The following is a 20,038-nucleotide window of genomic DNA, read 5'->3' on the forward strand; positions in this document are numbered from 1 at the left end:
TAGTTTGGGAACCACTGTGTGACATGAATTTGCTTGTAAATTAGTTCTTCCTGAAGCACAGAACTGCAGTTTAACTCCCTCAACTCTTTCTGGCCAGGCCAGTCTCTGACCAGGGAATAATAAGCTAAGCAGCTGAGGCAGATGAAAGAAAACATTTCAGTCAGTAATGTGCAGTTAAAGTGTCAAAGCCAAGATATTAATAATGCTTGGGTGTACTTGTCTCCAATTGTCACCAATGAAAATAAATGAATTCACAATTACCAGTTCCATGCTACCTTTTAAAAACATACACAGGGTGTCTGAAGTTGTTCAAAATTCATAAAGGGAGGTAAGGCATTTGCAGTATTCAGTGAAGGTTAATGTTTGAGTTCATTCAGTTTGCAAAAGACGAAAAGTGAATACGTTGATGCTTATTTCACTAAAAACAAATGAAAATATTAATAAGCAGATCAGAAACAGAAGACCAAAAGCAAATGGCATTGGCTAGAAGCATAACTTCAGAACCAAAAGGTAAAAAGAATAGGTCAAAGGTCAGAACAAATTCAAAAAATGTGGAAAAATGTGCCCAAACCGAGGTCACTGGAAAAAACATTGCTAAAGGCAGTGTGTGTGGTGGGACCTGGGAGGGACACGTCTGGGACCCTAGGGAGGGGCTGGCACAGCACTGATGCCATTATCATCTCTGAGATGAGAGAGGCACAAGCACCAAAAAGACAGGACACGGGGTGTCAAAGTCATTGGGGTGGAACAGTCAGGGAGCTCGAGGACTCAAACACCAGGGGCAAGAGAGCAGACAGGAGATTCATAGACAGCATAGACAAGGTGTGTCCACAGGTGACATAAGGCATGAGTGTCCACACACAAGGCTTGAAGACTGAGACAGGAGTCATGAGGGTAGAGACATAAGTCATGAGGGCAAAAACAGGAGACCTGAGGGCAGAGAAAGGAGGCCTGAGAACACAGACAGGGGACATGAGGACACAGGGGACCTGGAACACAGACAGGAGGAAAGAATGCACAGTCAGGAGGCATGAGGGCAAAGACAGGATACATGAACACAGACAGGAAGCATGAGGAGACAGACAGGAGGCAAGACCACACAGTCAGGAGGCAGGTACTCCCTGACAGGAGGCAGGAAAACACAGACAGCGGGCAGGAACAAAGAGACAGGAGGCAAGGACACACAGACAGTAGGCAGGAACACACAGGCAGGAGGCAGGAACACAGGCATAAGGCAGGAACACACAGACAGTAGGCAGGAACACACAGTCAGGAGGCATGAAGACACAGACAAAAGGCAGGAACACAGACAGAAGGCATGAGGACACAGTCAGGAAGCAAGGACAAACTCCTCCAATAAGCTGATGGAGGTGCTGGGGCAGAGCTTGTTGAGGCTCTCAGCTCAGCTGCAGGAAGGGCAAGTAGCAGAGACAAGCACACCATCTGCTGGTCAGCGTCTGCTCGCTCTCCTCTGTGCAGCTCCACCTGTTGCTGCTGCCTGTACTGCGTTCAAACTGAGAGCCTGCCTGACTCTCAGTTCGAGGCCCACCTGTACCCGCAGGCTCCCGCCTGTACCTCATCCCTGGTGGTCTAGTGGCCATCTGTGTGTAAGTATCTTGCTGTCACTTTTACTTTTGCCTATTTTTCTGTCATCTTTATTTTTTCTTTTCTTTTTCTTTCTTGTCTCTGTTCTTTCAGCCTTTCACTCTCCCTGCGTTCCATTCCCTGTCGCTGCAGCCCCTGCGGCTCGCCTCCTCCATCACTGCAAAGCACTTTCCGCCCTCCCGCCTCTACGCTGACAGGGCCCTCCCGCCTCCCTCCCCTGCTTGATGGCAGCCACTGCGCACTGAGAGGGCAACTCCTCTGATCTCCTGGTCAAAGCCTGCACGCTCTCCTCTGCGCAGCTCCACCTGTTGCTGCTGCGTTCGAATTGAAAGCCTGCCTGACTCTCAGTTCGAGACCAAAGTCCACCTGCAGGCTCCCTCCTGCACCTCATCCCTGGAGGCCTAGTGGCCATCTGTGTGTAAGTATCTTGCAGTCACTTTTTCTTTTGCCTATTTTTCTGTCATCTTTATTTTTCTTTTCCTTCTTGTGACTCTCCTTTCAGCCTTTCACTCTCCCCACGTCTGTTTCCTGCTGCTGCTGCCCATGCGGCCCGCCCCGCCCTCCCTGCGAAACGCTTTCCCGCCCTCCTGCCTCCCAGCTGACTGGACCTTCCCGCCTCCCTCCCTATCTTAAAGGCGGCCGCTGCGCAGGTGCTCCGAACGCAAGCCCTTAGGCACCCGTCTGTGCCTGGACTTCACCCAGCGCCACGAATCCTCGTCCTCCGACCTTCCATCGCTACAATGTAGAGACCCTTCACTCGCTGAACACAAAACGCTCCACCGCCTGCCATTTTGCATCACCCAGGCACAACCATGAACCTTTCTCCTGCCTCTACTGCCACCGCACCCTCACCCTACACCAAACACCAGACCCTCCCGCCACTGAGCCATGGAACACCAACCCACAGTGCCTCAGCTGCATCCTCCTCAACATTCGCTTCCTCCACAAACACGCTGTACTACTCTGGGACCTACTAGACTCCACCCGCCCGGACATCGCCTTTCTCACTGAAACATGGACAAACCCAGCATCTGCACTGGACATCACCATTGCCATCCCCAGTGACTACAAACTACTCTGCAAAGACCGTCCTTCTCTCCCTGGCAGCGGCCAAGCCATGGTGCACAAATCCACCCTCCGCCTGACAACGAATGCAGAAGATACACACCACCCCCAAGTCTACCTTCCAAGGCACCTTCATCTACAGGCCACCCGGCCCCCGTCCAGCCTTCAGCGACTCCATTGTTGACATAATTTCTTCCCACGCTCTTGCCTCCACAAACTACTTCCTCCTTGGCGACATAAACGACCACATTGGCAACGGCAACACCGCTTCTGTTCTCGAGAACCTCGCCACAAGAGGACAAAAGCAACTGGTCATCTCGACAACACACATTGCTGGACACACAGTCAACGCCATCTTTTTCACCAGCAACAACATCACCATCAACAATACCTCCACGCTTCACTGGACTGACCACCGCTGCATTCATTTCACCGACCGACCGACCATCCACCTCCGCACACTCCGAGCCCCAAGCAGGAAATGGAACCAGATCACCGAGGAACAGCGCACCAACACCCTCAGCATGTGTCTTCAACCCTCACCACAGACGTTAACATCCCAGCACGGAACTCCCATCAATGGATCTCCAAATGCACCACCACCCTAACACCTCTCCATAAGACCTCAGCTAAACACCACCTCAAGATGGCCAGCTGGTTCTCCCCCACACTCCAGGACCCCAGGCACACCTGCAGACGGCTAGAGAAAAGATGGAGAAACAGCAAGTCCCAGGAAGACTTCGAGACCTTCGAAGCTGCCATCAACTCCCACCACCTCCTTATCAGAGCCACCAGGAAAACCACCCTGCAAGATCTTATCAGCACCACCTCTCACAACACCAAAGAACTCTTTGCCATGGTCAAAGAGCTCACCAAAACCCAATCGGAAACAGAAAGCATCCCTCCATCTCAAGACCTCTGGGTCAGACTAGCCAACTTCTTACACCGATACACCGAAAAATCAAAGACATATACAGCTTATATACATATAAAGACATTTGGGCTCCAAGACCCTCTCAGCCCTCCAACATCCCCCCAGATCCAACCCTCCAAACTGTCACAGATCCTGCACTGCTGAACCACCCTCACCACGGAAGAGACCTGCTCCACCATAAGCAGCATCCTCTCTAGAGGCCCTATGGACCCCTTTTCTCACCACAGTTTCAACAAAGCCAACACCTCCATCGCACCCAAGCTCCACCTCACCCTCACCTGTTCTATAGATACAGCTACCTTCCTCAAGGACTGGAAGCACACCGAGATTCACCCGCTCCTGAACAAACCCATGGCCCAACCCCTGGACCTCAAGAAGTACCGCCCCATTTCTCTGCTGCCATTCCCAGCCAAGATCATCGAAAAGGCCATCAGTACACAGCTCCATAACCACATCGAGGACAACAACAACCTAGACATGTTGCAATCAGGTTTCAGGAGCAATCACAGCACGGAGACCGCCCTCCTCGCTGTCACAGATGACATCCGCTCGCTCCTCGACCGCAACTATACAGCAGCCCTCATCCTACTCAACCTATCGGCTGCCCTTGACACGGTTTCGCACCTCACCCTCTGCTCCAGACTCCACGCAGCTGGCATCTGTGGAAAGGCCCTACAATGGGTACGCTCCTTTCTGTCTGGCAGAACAGAGTCAGACTCCCGCTTTACCTGTCAGACACTACAGAGATCAGCTGCGGAGTTCCACAGGGCTCCTTCCTGAGCCCCACACTCTTCAACATTTACATGCAGCCGCTCGCATCCATCGTCAGGAACCACAGGCTGAACATCATCTTCCACGCCGACTACACCCAGCTGATCATCTCACTGGTAGAAAACCCCAACAACTGTTAAGAAGACTTTCCACAACGGGACGGAAGTCGTCGCCGCCTGGATGAAGGTCAGCTGCCGCAAGCTCAACTCTGACAAGACCGAGAGCCTCATCCTGGGACCCTTCACATCAGCCTGGGATGACTCCTGGTGGCCAGCCACCCTCGACACCCCACCCCAACAAACCACGCATGCAACCTCGGTTTCATCCTGGATTCATTGCTCACCATTACCCACCAAGTCAACTCTGTCGCATCATCCTGTTTTCATACACTCTGACTTCTCCGGAAGATCCAGACTCATCCTGGACATTCCCCGCCGCAAACACATCACCAACCCTTCAAAAGACCTCCACTGGCTTCCTATTGATAAAAGAATGAACTTCAAACTCCTTGTCCACGCACGCAAGACCCTCCACAACCTAGGACCCACCTATCTCAACCACCACATCACCTTGTAATCCCTCACCACACCTCCCTACTCCGTTCAACAGGCACTACCCACTGTACCCCGCATACTGAAGACCTCTGCTAGAGAAAGTGCTTTTGCCTACCTTGTGGCAAAGAGCAGGAACACCTGGCCCCTGCACCTCAGGCAGTCAGCATCATTACCTCAATTCAGGAAGGGCCTTAACACCTGGCTCTTCAACTGAAGTGCAGAGGGCACACATCCTCTGTGCCTTGAGACCCTTAGTGGTGAGTAGTTGCACTCTATAAATCCTGATTTGATTTAGGCTGTCCGATCCACTCCTGCTCTCCTGTGTGCCCGGCTCAAGGTTTAGTGCTTCGCTAGCGTTATCAATTCACCATGGCTGTGCTAGCGTGACTGGTCCTTAGTAAGTAAACTTACAAGGGCACGCGTATAGGTCGATGAACCTTTTGGATTGCATGGAATATAATAGTTACGGTGTAACCAATGACCATCAATAATCAATACACAATCAGTAATCAATAAGCAAACATTAATCATCAGTGAATAGCATCAACATCACGTGAATAACCACAACCCAATTGTACATTTTATCAATTTTATTTCCCTATTTGTTACAATTTTAAGTCATAAGGTTAATTCAAACTTTATTCAATTCACTCAAGTTTAATTCAATAGTGACCACCAATAACATAACCTAATCAAAACTTCAGAAAACCTGCGTTCTAATGTCTCATCATAAGCACATAAAGAAGAATGTGTTAACATGAATAGCAGAGTTCAGCAAATGAGTCTATCAATCACTTGTCACCGTATATGTCAACATCTCAGAATGGGAACCCTACGTAACCCAGATTAGCATTGGCATGTGGGACTTCATGTGAAAACAGTTTGGAACATGAATTTGGAAAAACATCTAGCTAGGAGAAAAATTATAAAACAGCGCACTTGGTACCTAGAAAGAAAAGGCACAAAACGTCATTCAGTCACATTGTCATAGCTACCTATCCACGGTATGGATCAGCAACAAGGTCAGTCTTCGTCTTCAGGTCATCAATCAATCAGCAAAGCATCAGGCCCTCAAGAGCATGAGCCCAATGACAGAATCTCGAATCTCTTCTCCCCCAATATCACATCAATTTCGGAATAAGTTCTGAAGATTTTTCCCTCTGTCACAGCATTATATCAAAGTTACCCAGTCCATCCCCTAATTCCTAATTGGTCAATTAGTCACCATATGTGACGCTAGCCAATGGCTTTTTTTTTTTAGAAAATCTACGAGTTCTAATATTTTGTTGCTCTCAGGTTGTCGATTGGTTCACTGTACAATGTCCTTATCATCCGGCTCATCAGGTATCGAAAACGTTGCATATTCTTCTCCAGTCAGTGCCTCTATTGTTCGAGTCCTGGGAAAGTACATCTCGTCTGCTTTACACCGGGTTTGATACAAATTTGATTCCCTCATCTCCTGTCTGTCAGTTCATTGCAGAATATTCTAGCTAAGAAAATTTTATTAACGTAAGTGGTTCATGGTCAGTTCAATGTATCAACTTTTCTACATTGCATGATTATTCGGCTTCTGCATGAGGCCTGGCAAAACTAGGCCACAACTTCGGCTAAGTTAACTCTACAATATAATGCAAAACATATGTTATACATTTCAATATGGCAGATTAGTACATTATTATTACACATTTTCAATATTTAACATATTTTTAATCATTTTAGTATAACTCATGTGAGTTGGCAGCCACTCTTAGTGGGCACATTTTCAAACGTGCACATAAATTCTCTACATTGATTTTCTCTACATATTATTATTATTATTCAAAATGCATAAACCCTCATTAATAATTTTAATTAACATATCTGCTTCACCAGAATTTTAAAGCCAAAAACCAGGGCATTTCACCAAAATGGAAATAGGACTACAATTTTATTTCAACTGAGAGCGCACAACGACAGCGATCATAAACACAGAGTTACGTAAAAGAGTACTAAGAACCAAATATGCACTTTTAAAGCAAGCTTCATGCATGTTAATTAAATTGCTTTCTTATGACAGCTGCTAACTATTCCTGCTTTGGAAATCATAAAATGGCACCAACCGTTGTTTATAGTCAACCCTCTCTGAAAACCGGGACATAAGCTACACTTCCCGAATTCTGCCGGGACAGCAGGCTAAAAAACGGGACGCCTCCTCACCCTACCCATCATGTGGAAAGGGATGCAGTTGTGGTACCAATGTTAAACCGGTTGAGGAAAGTTCTGAAATACTTTGCCATCAAGTTAATGAAATATTGGTGTAGCAGTTTGGTGTGAATAAGAACATCAAATAGATAGATAGATAGCTTTATTCGGCAAATTAATACCATCAAAGCACATAAATACACAATATACATCATGCTAAAACATATGATACTAAAATAGGTTAAAAAAAGGGAAGCTGCAATAAAACAGAACATCAACACAGCACGGCCCTCGTTTAAAATACATAAATACATCAAGTAAAGCAGAGAGAATAATTCAAAATACAAGCAGTTATTGAATCACGACTACTGGTGTGAAAAGTAGGTGCAATACAAACAAGTGCTAAACAGTGATCCCTCAACAAAAACAGACCTAAACATGTTTCACTTCCTAACTTCCCAAAGGTTCTTCATTGCGATTCAAATACATGGATTCTTTTAGTATTTCGGTCTGAAGAGTGACACTAAAGTCAGTGTCGACTTTGAATTCAGTGTGCGCATGTTCCCCACCTCTGGCACAAGAACATCTCTGTGTATGTACATAACACGTCTCTAATGGCTCTCTTTCATACTCCCTTGTGTTACATTGGTGCTGTCAGAATCTTGAGGTGTGCTGATCAGACCAGGTATTCTGACCTTTGGAGGAGGAGTGAATGTTTTCTGGGTTGGGAGAAAGGTTGAAAACAGGACATTTTCTGGAGGATTAGTGTGATGGAGGTTCTGTCTCCTTTTGGGGAAAATCGCGCAAGTGAATGCAGTGCTTTTGGTATTGGAGGGACTGCTTTGGACGTGCTGTAATGTCTGACATGCAATATCTTCTGTAAAAAGGGACATCCTGGTATGTAAATACTACTAAATATTGGAGTTTAGGCTGTTTCTAAATGCCAGGTCTAGAATGGGTGATAAAGATAGTCCTAGAAAAAAACAGACCCAGTTCCATATTGCACCAAGCGAGTGTGATAAGTACGCTTGTTCCTCTCCATTAGCGACTGAGGAGGATTCCACAAAGATTCTTTTCAAAAGATTTACTTTACAACATATTTATCCCAATAGATGACCTAAAAGCCCACAGGCGAAGGAAAGAGCTTATGAAATATTCCTTTACATCAGGATCTGGCACAGTAATCAGGAATATTGTTCCTTGAAACATAAGATGATGTATGTGATTTTGAGGAATTGTGTGCTCCTCCTTCCATTTTGTTGTCCTCATTCCTTTCACTTTCCATACTTCTCATTTCTTCTTTCTTCGCCTGGCACCTGCCCACAATTCCTCCAGTCTGCCCTTGCCCCTTAACTCCAACTTCTGCTTTACTGTCCTCTGTTACTTTATTTCTCTTTTTATGTATGTTCTCACATATGTCGAGTGAGTGATTCCAGAGACCAGGATTCAGGATCAGCTCACTGGCTTGAGCACTGGCACACCCAAAGTGCCACAAATTGCCATGCGCCTCTAAGGTAGACAGTACAGGGGAATAATTTGTATAGAGGATTGTGGTGCTAGGGATAACAGCAAAGGCAATAGCAACAGCAGCAAACATGGACAGAAAAGGACAATGGGGAAATGATCAGAATCATATAGAATTGAAATAATTTCAAAAGCAATAGCCATGTCCATAGAGCCATAAAAGGGTCAAAACATGCATTATTCTTTTCAGGTTAACTGTTGCCACATGAACAGGGATAAGGAGCATCAGAAAAAAAACTGTTTGCAAGTTGTTCGCTTCGTTGGTTGAGTCCTGTGTGTAGGCCGATGATACCATCAACATAATCTTGGTTAACACATACTGGTCAAGTCTAATCAGGGATAAGGATTCACTGTCTTTTATCTTATGGGCTGCCATCCTAAAGGAGTCACAGGGCCCCTCCAAAGATTCCGGTCTCTTGTGGTTGCACTCTGCCATCCCTAGCCCGGCCTTCATTCTAGCTATACTTGTATGATATTTACTTCCCCTACTGCTGCAGGAGGTTCCAGATTCGAGGTGGTAGCCCTTACTCATTGCCTCTGCAAACATAGAACCATAGTTGTCTGTCTCCTAGACTTTCAACCACACCCTGACGTCTGGACCATGGGAGCTACGTCTTGGAAGTCACTGTGCCAGGAGACCCATCAGGTGTATGTGGCAATTGGAGATTCAGTGGTGTACATGGGGAAATGTGGGCATCTGTGCGAGCTATATGCTGCCAGTCTTTGGACTCCATGTATTGCCAAATGTGCTTGGGGGTGTGTCGTACAGGGAAGTATGAACTCTGTTGTGCTGAGACCTAACAACCTGTCTCTCCCCTAAAGGCTTTTTGAGTATGTCAATGAAAACAAGTTGTTGACCAGACCTACCTTTGCCCGACTGAAGGCCCTGCTTGACAACTATGATCGCATGACAGGGACTGCTGAAACAGTGCCAGGCTCAGAGATCCAAGAACAGGACGCCTTCCTTGAAGAGATCTTCAAGACTCAAGTCATAAACAAGCTCTACAATTTCCTATCCTCCAAAGGTAACCTAGTAGGCTTGGGGGTGGATTACTGCTAATCGTGGGGTGGGGGAAGGAATGGTATCTGTTTTCTGTGTAATTAGTAATGCATGATTGGTGGAGCACCACAGACCTGTGAAGATCAATTGACAACTTTATACGGAGCTGTTAAAATTAGAGATACGTGGAAATTGAGAGCTGTTCACATCTCCCATTCATATACATGTCTTTTCCAATTATTTCTATCCCTTCTCCTCTCAGGTGATTGGGGTTGAAGGGGGATTTATTTGGGGAGGGATGCCGGATTTTGTCTCCCATAATATAAACTACAATGGGAACATAAATATGATGTTCACCTCACTTAGGCAGTTGGAATCAGAAACAGAAGCCCGGTTGCTTCAACATTGTCACTTCTCCAGGTGCTACGGGATATAAGCCACCAGGCACATGTGGCAACCGTGGCCCGTCTTGCCTTCTCCAATGGAGAAAAAACTTAAATGCAGGTAGAATCGATATGCAAAAGTGCAAGGTAGCTTTAAAGATAGGCATTGGGATCTGGTCATTAAGGGTTGCAGATGTGTGGGCATACTGCCAGTAGTTCAGCAGATGCAATGGCAGCGTGGCTTAGTAGCCCGGTGGCCCATTTACACTTTACAGTAGGTGAACCCATTTTCCGTGCTTTAGGTGAGGCCCATTGCATAACTGCTATGCCACTGTGCAGAAGTATCACGGCTTTCCAGTCCATAAGGGGCTGCCCTTTCCGTAACAAGCTCTCAATAGGGTGACTACCTCACTCTACATCACTAGAGACACTGATTTCAGTGCTGAGCTTTCCAGTGGCAGCCTAATTCATTCTTGCTGTTGTAGGTTTGGTTTGCTTCTATTGAAACGGTTGGACTAGCACACCTGAGATGAATGATATGTAGTTTAAAAGCCCAGGAATGGAAACATTGCCCGTGATGACATGCAGTGTATTAGCCACCCTACCTGGTCACCAGCTACCAAACACAAGCACCTCCTACTGGGGCAACCTGCTTCATTCCCAGAGAAGAAGAGTAAACGGAAAAACAGGTGCATTATTTAAACAAGCATTGGATCAGCAAATCCAAACGTTTGTCATTTGCAGTAAGGCATGTTTTGTATATTTTGCAAACGTGTGCAAGAGGCATTTAAAGTTTTAATGTAATAAAAATGAAAAGTGCCACCATTTAAAGGTGACATGCTTACATATAAAGAGAGAAAATAAAAAAATAAATCACGCACAAAAAATGTGAAATAAAAGCAGAGATGAAAGCAAAGATTAGCTCACCAGCAGATGTGATTATATGCACAATCAAAATGCTGTCAGTCATAATGAAGTATGTTAATGGTTGAAGTGTGTGGACCCACTGCCGTGTTGTATATTCCTGTGGGTGGAAGCGAAATGTGAACTACACTTGATCCGACCAGAGGATGAAGAGGTAAAGCCAAAGCCCCTCTCTATATGTATGTATTTTTTCATTTATGCTTTTTTTATTACATGAGGCTGACAAGACAGCTAAAACTAACTGACACTAAATTTAAAAAATATTCATCACAGAAGCAGACTTGTCTGCAGAACACATGAAATTTTCCTGATAAGGAGATATGACTGACACAAATTGAAGTAGGGATCTAGGAAAGGTGCCTTGCAAGGAAGAGGAAGGGCCTTCCTACTTGGGTAGTAAAAGGGAGTGCTGGGTTGGGTATTAAAAGACGGCCATGGCTGGGGTACGGTGGACACCTTCGCTCCTGGGTATTGGTGCCACTTCACCTGCTGCACTGCTAGCTGGGTCACTTACCGGTGATCCTTTTCATTAAATCGAATCTTCCTTCTCCCTCCCTTTGCTTACACACCGGGCCCTCCATCCTGGAGCTGCTTCGTATGTTTGCATCAACTGTGCGGAGTGTTTGGTGGATCCAGGGGCCTTTTATACCCGAGGGGAGGTGGTCATATTGGGAGAAAACAAAAGATTTAGATATGGGTATAGGGGGCGAGACCTCCTCATAGGGTAAGGAAAGGGAAGCTTTTGCTTAGGTAATGATAGTTACGGCCCCGAAGGGAGGGGTTAGTCAGTTGTCAGGCTGACTGCTACTATAAGTCACTCAGACAAACCCCTATAGGCACTAGTAAATTAACTCACACTGGGCTTCCCTCTAATAGGCTTCTACGCATCACAGCTGGAATTCAAGCGTGACCTGAAGGAAATGTGGTTCGGCTTGTACACACGTTCAAAAGGGCCTCTTGATTCATCGGGATTTGAACATGTTTTCCACGGTAAGGCTAATTCACGTGTGTCTGAAACATATACTTTTGTAGCAGCAGCAGAGGAATGTGTAAGTTGTTTATCGATTTTCTGATGTCACCCTACTGGTCATATTGTTGTTCTGTAACCATATGCTAATGATACCTCTGGGTTGTGCCTCAGTTGTTCAAGGACCAGTACTGCGCATTACATCCTCCCTGCTACCATCTGGAGGGAGGATGTCCTCCAAGTACTGAGATCCCTCAACCATGAGGGTCAGTACCGGCACCCTAGCAACTGATCTCACTACCCCTTGGAAATATCTCTTCCATTGCCCACTTCCCCATAACCCTACTCTTTATACAGATTACTCGTTTCTCCTTGCTCATACTCCCACAGCGTCACAAGTCCAATTAGATACGAGGTAATCATACCACAGAAGCAATGACGGTAGTTAAAAAAAAAATCCAATATCATTGGCTTTTCTGGAAATCCAAAACACAAATAGGGACACCATGAGGGAGGACAATTAAGCACAAGTAGAGGTAAAAGTCATATCGTACCTGGGAGTGAAGATAAATACAAATTTAAGTACGAGTCCCTGTATTTCCTTTGCAGTTGACAAAAGACCAGTCAGCAGCAGTGGGAGTCATGCACTTCACCAGATGACACTGAAACAAGCAAATACAAAAGATTTTTTCCTGTGCTGAATTATGGGGGACTTCATCCAGCAGTACAACTGAAGAGTATCCTAGAGAGATCCTTTCGGAATAAACCAATGCTTTCAAAATATGTATCCAAACGCAGCCCTGGAAGTGGGCCTACCATTTACTTCTGGTCAGAGAAGGAGTCAAAACTGCCTTGCTATATCAACAGTTACAAGAGCATCCTCTAATCGCACTTGTCGAGGGGAACGAATGTGGTCCAAACATCTGGACTAGTATTGTTTTATACTGCAATCTCATTTATATATTTATATAGCACTTCATACCTGTGACGATGTACCAAAGCAGGCTGTTAGAGCAACCTCTATGGATCCACCATGAACCAAGAGAGAAAACAGTAGTTGCGCGTGTGGATGAAAACCGAGTGTAATGAAAGTACCCCACAGGGTCCATCCTGAAGCAAATAGAGGAGTACTAGTTGCAGCAGCCTGCAAAAATGCCTATAGTATCCAACAACGAGGTCAGAGTGGAAGCTCACAGCATGTACTGAACACAGGCAGACATTGCAAATGATCTGAAGAGTCAGTTCATAAACGCCACATTTGGTCCACCTAGAGGTGAAAGAGGGGCAGCCAAGGTCATCCATTTGATACAGGCCTGGTGTGTAAAATGATGTAGTCCGTTCATGAACGGCAAAGAGTAACAAATAGACCAACACAGGAGGAAAGAAGCCATAGCTGAAAAGGCCTTCAAAGTTTACTCATAGATGATGTAGAGGCGATTTGTAGGCATGCACCGGTTGTCAGAGATAGTCAACGTTCCAGGGTCACGAACAGGCGTGCAGAGCCACAAAACAGAGTATATAAGATGAGGCAAATGTGACAAGACAATTATGAAGAGCACTGATGTCTAATGCCCATCGTGTGCAAGTAACATTCACTGCTTTGTCATCAATAAAATAGTAGTGTCAGGCATATTTTTAGATTTTGTTTGTGACAGAGTGGGAGCCCACTGTATTCACTGAGTGCCAAGATGAGTTTTCTTTAAGGCTCTCCTGCAGTGACAGAGACAGGGCAACAGCATGCCCAGGTGGTAGACGGCGAGGATACACTTTCTATTGGGTCATTCTAGGATGACAGGTTTTATTTATTTGTTTATTTTTTCCTTGTCATAGAGCAGAGCACACTTAACTCATACAGCTATTGTTCACTTTACAGTAGAGAAGCACAATGTGCAGCATCATTCCGTTGAGCCAAAAGAAAGTGAGCAACCCTGTTAATAAAACTGGAGGCCTCCAGGATAATTGTCCCGTAAGGTCCACCCAAGAATGAGAGGGATGGAGGTAATGTCATGCACTGCATACATTCACTCAGTGAACATGTGCTATTTGGCTTGTGCTTGTATGTTTCTTGTGATTTGATTCAACTGAGGGGCAAGAGAAAAGTAGACTTTCTATTTTGTTTCATGTTGATAGTAAGGTCTCTAGCTTCTTGGGTCAGATTGCTGTAGGCTGTGTATTTCAGAGCTTAGAACTTCTGGTTTGGAACAGTTGATTTTAAAGTTGGTTCATTTGCGTCTTTTCATAAATAGCACAGCACAATGGTCAAGCCTTCACTATTTATGCCTATTACGGTTTCCCAGTTTTAGGATGATCAGATGATTGCAGCACACTAGGCTGAATGAATTCATCATGTATGTGTGAGGTAGATGTTGATCAGAAATGGAGCGATAGTCCAGCTTTGGGGCATCTCCATTATGTATCCAAAGATGAGGATGTTAATGGGGGTTGTGTGACAATACAGTGTTTCCCTTAGGAAAGGAGGAGATCCAGTTTAGCATACTTCCTCGTATGCCAAGCTGCTCTATACTTAGTAATAAAGTCTGGTTGTCGATCATTTTAGATGCAGCCTGTGAGAAATTGAATTATTGGTTAAGAGGGGTGAAACCCTCCTCAAGCTGCAACCACAATTCCACTCTAGGTGAAGTCTCAGGCATACCCTAAATTAGCCTATGCCCAACTCTTGCGTAGCTTGACGCAGACCAGTCAGTCTTAACACAGAGGCAATGTGTAAAATATTTGCGCAACACTTCAGACAGTAATACAGTGAAAACACATCACAAAAGGAGCCCACAGCAGACTTAGGAAAGTAGAGTATTTTTTTATTAAATAAAACAAGACCAGAATGTAAAAAACATTTAGTAGAACTGGAGATATTCTGTTTTTTAAAGATTTTAGTAAAAGTAGTGCCTAAAGGTGTAAAGCACCAACTGTGGATATCTGGTCGTGCCGGACAAGAGCAAAGTCAAAAGTTCAGGCAGACTGCGATGGAGCACAGGCCAGCTAAAGTCAGTCAGGCACACTGAACAAAGTACCTCAAATCCTTCTTTTCGGGGCATTGTAAGGATCCTTGTTGAAGATGCGTCTCGCAGCCAAAGCGATGTGTCGGTTCCAAGTTATGGTCAGGCTGCAATGCAAGAGCAAGGGTCGTCATCAAGAATCCCGTCAACAGGGCTTGTGGTGTGAAGTCTGGCACAAGGATGTGGTGCACAGTCGGGGCAGTGCAGCAGTTCCGAAGAGCTATGGGGTGGCAATGCAAAGTCCAGCATCGTCGTCAAGGCTGAAATCGATTAGGGATGTGAGTACCTGTCCCATGGATGTGCCGTGCAGTTGAAGCAATGCTGTGGTTCCGAAGGGCTGTGATGGAGGTCTTTGTAACAGGTCCAATCCACGCAGTAGCGGCGATACGTTGGTTCTGCTCGGCTTTGTGCCATGCAGCAGAGAAGATGCATTGATTCCGCTGGATCCACAGAGGCTGGTAAGCACCTTAAGCCAACTTCCAGGGGTCCTGAACTTGGGTGGCACCACTTGGCAGAGTAGACTCACAGATGGCAGAGCCCAGGTGCAGGTGCAAGGTTGTTGGAAGTCGGTTATATCCCTGTGGCTTCAGATAAGGAGGCCAACCAACTAGCCATTGGAGTCAATCTAGGTTCTGGGTTCAAGAAATGCAGGCCCAGTCCTTCTCACTCAGACTAGAGGGCAGGTGACAGCAGGTCAGCACAGCAAAGAAGCAGCACAGAAAGGAAGTAGTCCAGCAGAGTGCAGTTCATCAGAGTGGCAGTCCTTCAGCAGCACAGCAGTCCTTCTTCCTAGCAGAGTATCCACAGGTCCAGAAGTGTACTGAAGAATTAGTGTCTGAGAACCAGTATTTATACTTGGTTCTGCCTTTGAAGTAGGCGAGAATGTTCTAGAGGTTTCCCTTTGAAGTCCCCATGCATCCTCCTTCGCTGTCCTGGCTCCCGACTAACTACAGGGTTTATGCATCCATTTATGTGAAGGCAGGACACAGCCTACTCAAGTGTAAGTGGGGCTGTGCACAGCTCCTTCCTCCCATCCTGCCAGTGACGGTCCATCCAGATACACCTAAGCTCCCTATTGTGTGTGGCTGTCTAGAAGGAAAGCACAAAGCTCAACTGTCCGCTACACCCAATCATGTAGCCAGGAACAGGCTACCAGCACTAAATGGCTAAGGCAAGAAAATTCAACCTTCTAAAAGTGGCATTTTCAGAACTGTAATTTAAAATCCAACTTCAGCTTCAGTTAGGATTTTAAATTTTGATTCCAGAAACATCAAGCATGAACTGGTTTTCACTTCCCATTTGGAAATTACACCTATAAAATGTAATAAGGCAACTCCAATGTTATTCTATGGGGGAGAGAGAGGCCTTTCAGTAGTTGAAGTTAAATGTAAGAGTTTTTCATTACCCTGACAAGTAAATCCTACCTTTTAAATACTTTGCACCATGTTCTCTGTGCTGTCCAGGGCCTATTATAGCGGTGACTTGTATGTTTTAAAAAGGAATGGTTTGGGCCTGGCAAAAGGTTAATTTTGCCAAGTCAAAATGGCAGTTTAAAAACTGCCACACAAGCTGCAATGGCAGGCCTGGGGCATGTTTTAAAAGGCTATGTACGTGTGTGTCACAATCAGTGTTGCAGACCCACCATTAGCATTTAATTTACGTGCCGAGGGGCACATGTAGTGTCACATTACTAAGCACTAATGAGTAAATTAAGTATGCCATTTGGGTATAAGTTAATGTTACCATGTTTAGAAAAGAAAGCAAACACACTTTAGCAGGGGTTATCAGGGCTAAAGTGTGCCTAGCCTCAAGGCCAGCAAAAACGAATTCAGTTTAAAAAAAAAGAAAATAGGACGAGGAAGGTAAAAAGTTTAGAGGTTACCCTGCAGAGAGGGCCATGTCCAATACAGTCAATAGATCCAAAAGAAGTATTTCTGCCCACTGTCCTTTGAAGAATATCATAGAAGGGTTGAAAGTCACTATGGGACTGATTTAGATATTGGCAGATGGGTTTCTCCACCACAACGGTGATGGATATCCCAGCCACCTAAATCTAAACCCCAAGGTAAATTTTAAATGGGATTTAGATTTCGGCAGACAGGATATCAGTCACCTTTGTGACGGAGTTACCTGTCGGACAATGTCTAGATTAGGCCCAATATAATTAACAAAAATATCTTCCAACAGAAAAGTCGTATCCCAAACTTTATTTGAACAATATTGTCCCATTGGTGTAAATGTTTAATTATTAGCAATGCCAATTAACTAGCTGCTCAAACAGCAGGAAAAAAATCAGGAAGAAAATAAGCCAACAAGATCAAATACAGAAGTGGACAGGCTCTAGAAAATAGCCTGACAAGGAGTTTCCTCCAGCTGTAAAATATTGCAGTTGTGAAATACACCAAAAGTATCCTACATTTTCTTTTGATAGGCCCAAATACAGGGTTCTCAGAAGTAAGAAAGCACAATTTCCAATGCAAAAAAATATAAAAGATACAGTCTGTCACGTCGTTTTTTAAGTGTTCACGACTCCAGGGTCAAGAGACTAACTAGTAGCTTTCTATCATGTGCATAAAAAGTAAGAATATGGGATTGGAATCAATGAAGAATGAAACGAGAGGTTAATGTCAGAGGATAGACTTGCAAAGCCTGGAGGTGGGTTCAGATAGACTGAGGATCATTGGAGAAATAGTTCAAGATATTCTTTTAGAGTGGTCTCTAATCATGTAAAGTCGGTAGGACTGTAAAGGACCAACTGATAGGAAATGATGGCTGAAGGAGTTGTTTAGACTTAATTTACTAACGTTATCTCTCTTTCTGTTTCTTCCTGTTGTAAATCAAAGTTGTGCATTTGACTAGCAACAAAAAGATAACAGCTGAAAGAAAATAAAAGAAACATTCAATCGTACAAGAGGGGATGGGACAGAGGAGGGAGTGGCCAAAGGTCAGTTAGGAGATTCTCCGACAAGGTCAGTAATTAAAGTCTGCCAATAACTCACGGGAACCTGACCTTTTCTGCTGGCCTTTCATTCACAGTTGGAATTATTTTGTAAACCTTCCATTTTAACCAATAGTCCAGGTCACCTCCATTTATGCTGTGAGTAAGCTCCAAAACCAATTGTTATTGTAAACAGCAAATAAGAATAAAGAAAGCAGAGAATGTCTTAAATACTACCTCGGCGTTCCAGTTTTTGACCAGTCCCTCCTGAGTATTCTATACAACTGACTCTGGGTTTTGGTGCTTTGTGTGTACTTCTCAAATACTGCACTTTACCAATTGTACCATGGCAGCTAGCGGTCAGATAATTTTTTTTCCTTTTTTCCATCCATGCTGCAGGTGAAATAAAGAGTGGTAAAATATCCGGCCTGCACAACTGGGTCCAACTGTATCTTCTGGAAAAATCCGGGCAAGCCAACTACCTGAGCTACAGCTATGATGGGCCTGTAAGTACAGAGGTGTAACACAAAATGATGGGGTCACCCCCTGCAAAATGTGACAAGGGACCCTGAGTCATCCGTATGTCACAGATATTCATTGGCCTTGAAGTGAATGTCTGCCCCCTGAAGGATTGGGACCCCCTGGGGGATTGGGGGCTTCCCTTTGCTGCAGCGGCCAGCGTTTCACCCCTGAGTAAGTACCCGGTTCCAAAAGGCTCCTGATTCCGGGTAAGTATGGTTTTGCTGGTGTCAAACAGGCCTTGTCTCCTGGAAGCCTATAACAATAAATCCTTTTGTGAAATGAATCTGATGTTTTCAACTGAACAGGGCCAAGGTATATGGAGCAGCATTACTCGCACCATGGTGAATCCAGATATTGACAAGACCTCTCTTTTGCTCCATCCATCAATTTGTAATTGTAAATTGTGTAACAAATTCTTAAGAAGATGCAGAGGACCATTCATTAGTGAACAGACAGATGAGTGTTGTAAAAAGGACAGTGTCTCCATTATACACGTTCTTGTTGGTCCCGGCAGGTGGCAGTGTTGAGTTACCGGATAAATACCGGTATTCCCCAACAATATGAAGGAAAGTGAGTGCACTAAGGTGGGGGGCTGAACCAATGTATACATTGTAGTTCCGTGATCAGTCACGTGATTGGATGAGTTTGCCGGAAGTCTGTCTGGATCTGAATGTTTTTGAAAGGGGTTAGTCATTTGTGGAGGGGTTGCAGACCAATTGGTGGTGTGTAGCCTTGGATACCAGGAGGCGGCCCAGGGAGTGGGATGTGGGGTTGTTACATCATAGAAGGTACTGTACTTAATAGGGTGGATGGGGACTGGGTCGTGGGACCAGAAACTTGGATTTGCCTTGGGGTGGTGTGAGGGCAACCAGCAGCAGCAACATGTTGGTGCTTAATTTGAGTCAGTGGTTCTCGGTGGGGACCACCAGCACTTATTTTGGGGGACCAGCATTTATTTTTCCTTATCAGATATTTAGAGATGGAAAATACACAGATCGGAAGGACAGAGGAAGTGAAAGAGGGCAAAATCATCTCAGTGTCAGAGAGTGTCAGGTAGTGGATTAAAGAGGCATAAAGTGGATTTGCGACTACACAACCTTGTAACCAGGGCACCAACATTTAATTGCTCTGGCCGCAGGCTTCTGAGCAGAGCTTCGGGCACCAGTGTTCTTTTTTCACAATTTAAGCCCTGTATGGCCACCTACTTCAAACTGTGTCACTGGGCTGCTGAAGTTTCTTCTTTTTTAAATTTTACTTTAAACTGTGCCAATTAAAAAAAATCCCAACGCTTCAAGTTCATGGGCTTTGCAACTTTGCTCACCCCTAGCCTCACTCCCTTGGGCCAGGGCAATGCACTCAAGTCTAGTAAAGTTGTAGAGACCTGAGGAGCCTAATGTGAGAAATGACTTACAGGGGCCCTTGTGCTGATCTTACTATTGTGTGTTCATTTTTGGGATTCCTATATGAAGGTTTATACAGAGTGTTTAAAAACTCGATCTTGAAAGGCTGGTCGTGTTTAGTTTCCCAAAAGGCATAACCCATGTAATTACCCCTTGTGGGAGTGCAGGCCTTACCTACATGCTGTAATTTCTCAATAAAAGAGTATTGTAGTGGGCATTGCCAAGCACATGAAGATTGTGGCCATCTGATCCATAG

General features: G+C 45.1%; 1 protein-coding gene across 1 annotated transcript in view; it reads left to right on the top strand.

Annotated features, from left to right (window-relative positions):
- Positions 1-20,038, top strand: part of LOC138292367 (uridylate-specific endoribonuclease C-like) — a 105,772-nt gene that overhangs the window by 62,600 nt on the left and 23,134 nt on the right. Inside the window, exons 3-5 of the mRNA XM_069230929.1 lie at positions 9,457-9,659; positions 11,818-11,931; positions 18,260-18,366. Of these exons, the coding sequence (XP_069087030.1) occupies positions 9,457-9,659; positions 11,818-11,931; positions 18,260-18,366 (424 nt within the window). The remainder of the gene's footprint in view (positions 1-9,456; positions 9,660-11,817; positions 11,932-18,259; positions 18,367-20,038) is intronic.

This window comes from Pleurodeles waltl, chromosome 4_2, assembly GCF_031143425.1.
Source record: "Pleurodeles waltl isolate 20211129_DDA chromosome 4_2, aPleWal1.hap1.20221129, whole genome shotgun sequence".
NCBI lineage: Eukaryota > Metazoa > Chordata > Amphibia > Caudata > Salamandridae > Pleurodeles > Pleurodeles waltl.